The 6,456-nt window shown below is 46.5% G+C and overlaps 1 protein-coding gene across 3 annotated transcripts in view; it reads right to left on the bottom strand.

The window, feature by feature from the left end:
* Positions 1–5,932: 5,932 nt before the first annotated feature.
* TNFSF14 (TNF superfamily member 14) overlaps positions 5,933–6,456 on the bottom strand; it is a 6,410-nt gene continuing 5,886 nt past the window's right edge. For all 3 annotated transcript variants that reach the window (XM_044658462.1, XM_044658463.1, XM_044658465.1), the window contains exon 4: positions 5,933–6,363. In XM_044658462.1, coding sequence (XP_044514397.1) covers positions 5,933–6,363 — 431 coding nt within the window. The remainder of the gene's footprint in view (positions 6,364–6,456) is intronic.

Here is a 6,456-nt window from a genome sequence, read left to right as displayed (position 1 = left end):
ATCACTCATGTGTGAAGATTTTAAGCTCAGTGGGCTATACAGATTGGGTGTCTGCACCCAAAGGGCTGTGACAAACCTCTAGAAGCCGGAGAACCACCTGGCTGCCCAAGGAGTGTGTGAACTAGTTCAGGTCAGAAATGAAGCAGAACAAAGCTCCCATGATGAACAATAATAGTGAGACCAGGCCTGTGAATAGCCCTTGCACTCCTGGTCCAGATATGGAGATCCAGGGTTTTTGTTTTGTTTTGTTTTGTTTTGTTTTTAAGAAAAAAAAAAAAAAGGTGTGTCTTCTACCAACTTTGATGGAGGTCTTTCCTACCCACCCACCCAAACTGAGTCAGATCTACCTAGAGAGAATAGACCAGTGGTTCCCAAACTTTTTTGGCCTACCACCCCCTTTCCAGAAAAAAATATTACTTGGCCTCCTGGAAATTAATTTTTTTATTTTAATAGCAATTAATGGGAAAAATAAATGCACCTGTGGCAATCACCACTGCAGCACCCATCAGGGGGTGGTGGTGCCCACTTTGGGAATCACTGGAATAGAGCTAAGAAGATGCCATAAAGACTACAGTATGGCAGACTTTGATGTCCTGGGTACCTAAGATCTTGAACAGTTTACCTCAAAACTCATTAAACAGAACTTTGCTTAGGGATACATCCAAAAGAGGTTCAAAGGGCAACAAAGGGCACTCAGGAAACCAGAATATTCAGAGCTCCACCACTGACAAGTTCCCTCCAAGGGCTGATACTCTCATTTCAATGTTCTAAGGTCCATTCTTAGCCTGACATTCTGTGTTATATTTTTTAATATAAAATAAAATAAAAGTATTTTTAAGGAACTTTCCAGCTCTGCATATGATCCTTCCCACAGGTGTTGATCTGATTATAGGAATTAAAATCAAATTGTAGGGAGCCACCAGCTGGGTGGTCCAATAGATTGAGAGGCAGGCCTAAAGATGGGAAGTCCTGGGTTCTAATATGAGATACTGGCTGTGTGACCCTGGGCAAGTCACTTAACCCCTATTGCCTAGCCCCTTACCACTCTTCTGCCTTGGAACCAATACCCAGTATTGATTCTAAGGTGGAAGATAAGGGCATAAAAAAATAGTTGTGAGCGAATAAGAGTAGGATGGAGAGAATATGAATTTCCAGCTCTCTTAGGGTTTGGTTTATCAGATTACTCTCTTACAAAAGTGAATAATATGGAAATATGTTTTAAGAGATAATACATATATAACTCAGTGGAATTATTTGTCAACATATTGTCAAGAAGACAGTATGAATCATGTAACCTTGGGGAACTTATGTGTAAATTTGATACTGGAATAAAATAATGATAAATTTTTAAAAAATATTTTAAATAAATAAAAATAAAAACAGTTTTATCTCCAATGAGCTTTTTAGAGCCAACTAAGGTAAGTGTTGAAACAAGCCTTGGTTGTGGGGGTGGTATTTGGTGTTCTTTGCCCTCCAGCATCCCCAATCTTCCCTCACCCTAAGTGACAAAAGACAGAGATCCTACCTCACATTCATTGAGTTAGCCTAGAGAAGAGGGGCCTAGATAGGTGGGACATGGGCTTGGTGGGTGAAAGCCAATACAGGTAGGGAAGAAGGGCCTTCTGGAGTATAGCAAAGACTCAGAGTTGTGGGGTGGGATGGGGGGGTGGTGGGACTACTGAGACTTTGCTCGGATGTTCTGTGGAGTCCTCCCTTTCTAACTCCTTTTATTTGGTGCTGGCTCCAAGGAAAGAAATAGGGGTTGCCCTAGGTCTCAAGGAAGGTGATAGGGTTGGACCAATGGGAAAATGGGGGAAAGATTTCTCCTTCAGTGAGATCATATTCTGGACACTCAAAGTTCTGAGACCATTTGGTGTGTGAGCTACTCCCCCTTCCCAGCCTGCCTACCCCCTTAGCCCTGGTCTGTCTCCTACGATCAGGGCCCACATAAAAGAAAAGAAATGTTGGGTCTCTGGAAGAGGCCTTGAATCTACCCGGGCATCCCCGCAAAGTCCCCATCTTCTTAGTTTAATCTGAGGTTCTAGTAGTGGACTGTCAGAGAAGGGACTCATTTCATAAGGAGGGCCTGTGGAGTCAAAAATGAGGGGCCCTCCTCCTTCTAGTCCAGTCTAGCCTGGCTCCTTGGAGTCCCCGAACTCTCAAAACCTTGGTCCCCTGGGATTTCAGTCACCCCTGGGGAGCGGGTATTGATGGACGGACTGGCGATGTCTGTCCCTCCCCAGCGGTTGTGGAGACTGGGGGGTGGGTGGGTTGGTTGTGGAGTTGATAAATGCCGGAAATGGAGAGATAAACTTCTGAGAAATTTGAAAAAACAAAACAAAAAGTAGGTCGTGTGTAAAGATTGAGGTGTGTGGAGTTGCCACCCCCACCGGGTGTCTGGTCGCATCACTCTCTTCCTCTGAGCCGCCTTCTCCTTCAACACTAGACAGGAATAGGGTGGGGGAGGTGGTTTGGGGTCCCCTGCCCATTCTCTGACTTCCCAGCCCCGGGAAGAGGTAGTGCCCTCCCCGAGAGGCTTCAAAAAGTTTTGGTGTTGTTTTTTTTTTCGCGTAACATCTCAGTGCCATACCGCGGCAGGCAGCCTCAGCGGAAGTTTCCGGCACTCGATCCTACTTGGTGGCTGAGGCTTTAAAAATAAATAGGTCCTTCTCATCACCACAGAAATGGGGAGATGGGGGAGGGAAGAGGCAGAGAAGGAAATAAAGGTGGGGACTGGGACCCAGGCGTCTAAAATCATTGTTTCTCCCTGTAATCCCTCCATTGGAAAGACTGTAGGACTAAGAGACTGGGGACTGCGGTTTTAGCCCTGATTCCGGCTTTAGTAAAAATAATTTTTCCTTCCATATCTCACTTTGCCCATTCTGTAAAATGGGTAGAGTAATGCTTGCCCGCTCTTCCACCAGAGTGGAGGTCTAAAGGATGTAATAGAACATAGAGCTTCTGACCTGCAAGAGACTCCGACCTATCTTCCCTGCCAGCTTTCTTTCATTAGCCGTCCCTGCCCTCTCTAGCCAAACTGGACTATTCTTTGTGCCTCAGACTTCACATTCCACCTCATGCCTCCATGTTAGAGCTTTTCCTAAGCCTTCGACCCAGCTAGAATGAACTCGCTCCTCACCTTCACGTCCTTTGTTCTTGGTGTCCTTCAAGGCTCAACTCAGGTACCACCTCTTCTGGGAAGTTCTCCTTTTCTGATGGCCCCAATTCCTAGTGCTCTTTTCCCCTCCTCAAATTGCCCAGTGTATGCTTATCTGATCGCCCACGATAAAACCAAAGTCCCTCGAGGGCAGGAATTGTTAAACTTTCTGACTTTGGAATCCCTAACGCTAACCCGGTACCTCAGATATAAGAAGCACTCTCTGTTAAATTAAATTCGAATGTGGAACACAGAATGGGAGAGGCCTTCCAGCCCAGAATGATCTAGGCAAAATCCTTCATTTTATATATAGGAAAACTGAGTCCTAAAGGGAAGGAGAAACTAGTTGAAATTCAGACTGCTATATAAAGGGTTGCTATGGTAGTATCATTAACTCATTTAATTTTTATTTATGAGGGGCAGCTCCGTGGCTCAGAGGATAGAGAGCCAGGCCTGGAGACAAGGAGGTCTTAGGTTTAAATTTGTCCTGACACTTCCTAGCTGTGTGACCCTGGGCAAGTCACTTAACCCCTCATTGTCTAGTCCTTGCCACTCTTTTGCCTTGGAGTCAATACACAGTATTGATTCTAAGAGGGAAACTAAGGGTTTAAAAACTTTTTTAAAAATTTACCCCCATTAAGCTCTCCTCTAGGGTGCTTGCCTACACCTGAGCTAAGAGAAGAGTGTGAAGAAGGGGACCCTGTGCTCCATCTCCATAATAAATGATTATTAGGACATTTTAACATTTGCTTTCTCTACAGCTCTGATTCAGCTTTGAAGCATTTGCTTAATACCCGGCACTGTGCTGGACCCTGGAGATATTAAGCCCTCAAGAACCTTCTTTTCAACAGCCACAAGTCCCCTTCACTCTGTGACTTCACCTAGGCTGACAAGGTGCCTCTACTTCCTCTGATGCTGCCCATCTAGCCCTGCCAGGGCAAGGATATGGTTTGGGGAAGAATGAGGCCTGAGTGTGCCACAGGGGAATACCCTGAAAACTGGGGTAAGTGCCCTCACCTCAAGGGAAACCAGTGTCTAGTCCCAGTTCTGTAACCACCTTTGAGAAAGTCCTTTTCTCTCTTATGGTCTCAGTGTTCTCATCTATAAAGGGGGGGGGGTATCATCTATCTCCACCCACACTGCGCACATTTCCCTGGACAGGTCAACTCGTCTGTTTTTCTGTCCCTGTATTCAAGCATTATCAGAGAACAAGGGCTTCCTCTGGGGCTTGGTTCTGCTTCCTTTTGTCTACCCTCAGTCCTTCCAGCTAAAAGGTGGGATATAGACCCTTCTCCTCTGTTGCTCCCCAGGAAAAACTATTCCTGTTTCATCTAACCCATTCTCTGTCCCAAGGGTCATTTCCAAAATGGAGGTTCAGTCCACCTCGACCCCACACCCCTCAATGTCCTTCTACCCCCATCTGGCTGATTTCTCTCATCTCAAAATCAAACCAAAATAGGAGCCCATATCCTGGTGAGCACTTTGCTTTTTATTTCAGAGTTGACAAATTCAGGATCAGGTGAGGACACTAGGATTGAGACTGTCACCCACCACCCAGAGTGTGTGTGTGTGTATTAGAAAGAGGTCTGGGAGGGAAGGAGGGAGACAGAGACAGAGAGAGGCAGAGTCAAAGAAAGAGAGAGGAGAGAAGGAAGGGGGAAAAGGAGAGACAGAGACAAAGAGAGAGAGGAGAAGGAGAAGGAGGAGGAGGAGGAGGAGAAGGAGAAGGAGAAGGAGAAGGAGAAGGAGAAGGAGAAGGAGAAGGAGAAGGAGAAGGAGAAGGAGAAGGAGAAGGAGAAGGGGAAGGAAGGAGGGAGAGGAAGGGGGAGAGGGAGGGAGACAGATAGAGACAGAGTCAAAGAGAGAGAGAGGAGAAAAGGAAGGGAGGAAGGAGGGACAGAGACAGAGGGAAGGAGGGAAGGAAGGAGGGGAAGGGGGAGAGGGAGGGAGACAGACAGACAAACAGAGGAGGGAGGGAGGGAAAGAGAATTGTGTGACTGAGTGTATTCATGTGTGACTGTGATTGTGTAAGAGAGGTGTGTGATTTGTGGGTGGGTGTGACTGTAAAAGAAGTGACTGTGACTTTTGTAAAGTTTTATTCATGTATGTCTTTGGGCCAGGGGTGTATAGCTATATAAGAATGTGTATGCCATTGTGGGACTGCTTCCTTGTGTGTGTGATGTCTTTGATGTGACCATGTATATGTATGTGTGTGTATATTTATATATACATATATCTATATCTGCATTGTGCCATATTGTATTCATATAGATTACAGTAGGTGAGTTTCAAGCCTTAGACTAGGTTTTCTCAAACCTGCTTTCCTCAAACTCCATGATAAATACCCCTGTGAGCCCCTAAACCCCATCCTGAATGTCAGGAAATTCAGCATCCATTTCAGGTTCCTTGGCTGGCCCTGGGGCCAGTGCTGGTACTCTGAATGGACAGATCAGTCCTCTGTCTTGCCATCTGCTCTGACTTCCACCTACTAACTCTTTGTCTAGTTTTGGAAGCACTCTCTGTATCTCCGAGGTACCTGCCTGGGCCAGGCCATCAGACCCAGAGGTCATAAAATTGAGAATTGGAAGGATCCTTAGTGACCATGTGGTATAACCATTTCATCTTACAGATGGGATAAACTGAGGCCTGGAAAGACAGTTACTTCCCCAAGGTCACACAGCTAGGATCACAGGATCATTGGTTTAAGAAGTAGAAGAAAGCACAGAGATTATCTAATCTAACTTCCTCGTTTTTAGGTGGAAAAACTGAGGCAGCTTAAACCATGAAGGCCCCAAAATAGGAGCGAGTCCCATCCTTGACCCTGACCAGTCTCTCTTCTGGCACTCGGACAAAGACTTCCTCGCCAGCCTCAAGGTGGACCACACCACCTAGGAAACTGCTGTCCCACCAGACTTTGGCTGAGGTCCCTGCCCACCCGCAGGAGGATCGACGGCTGACCAGCAGCTCCAGGTCCTTGGGGTATCTCGGTGTTCGCTTGTAGAGCCCATGGGTAACAGGTCCACCAGCCATTGACCCTCCAGGGCATCCAACACCACCAAGCTGCACCTTGGAATAGATGTAATAGTAGCCAGGCTGGGTACACACCAGTGACCCTTTTTGATATTTCAGATCTCGAAGAAAAGCGAGACCCAAGTGGGCCTCCCAGAGCAGTGGTCCGCCATTCATTACCAAGCTTGAGTTGACCCCTAGAGAAGGAGGGAGGGAGGGAGAGGGAGAGGGAGAGAGAGAGAGAGAGAGAGAGAGAGAGAGAGAGAGAGAGAGAGAGAGAGAGAGAGAGA

The sequence above is a fragment of the Gracilinanus agilis genome, chromosome 1 (genome assembly GCF_016433145.1).
Source record: "Gracilinanus agilis isolate LMUSP501 chromosome 1, AgileGrace, whole genome shotgun sequence".
Classification (NCBI taxonomy): domain Eukaryota; kingdom Metazoa; phylum Chordata; class Mammalia; order Didelphimorphia; family Didelphidae; genus Gracilinanus; species Gracilinanus agilis.
Note: the sequence above shows the minus strand (reverse complement) of the source record. Positions and strands in the feature narration are given on the sequence as shown.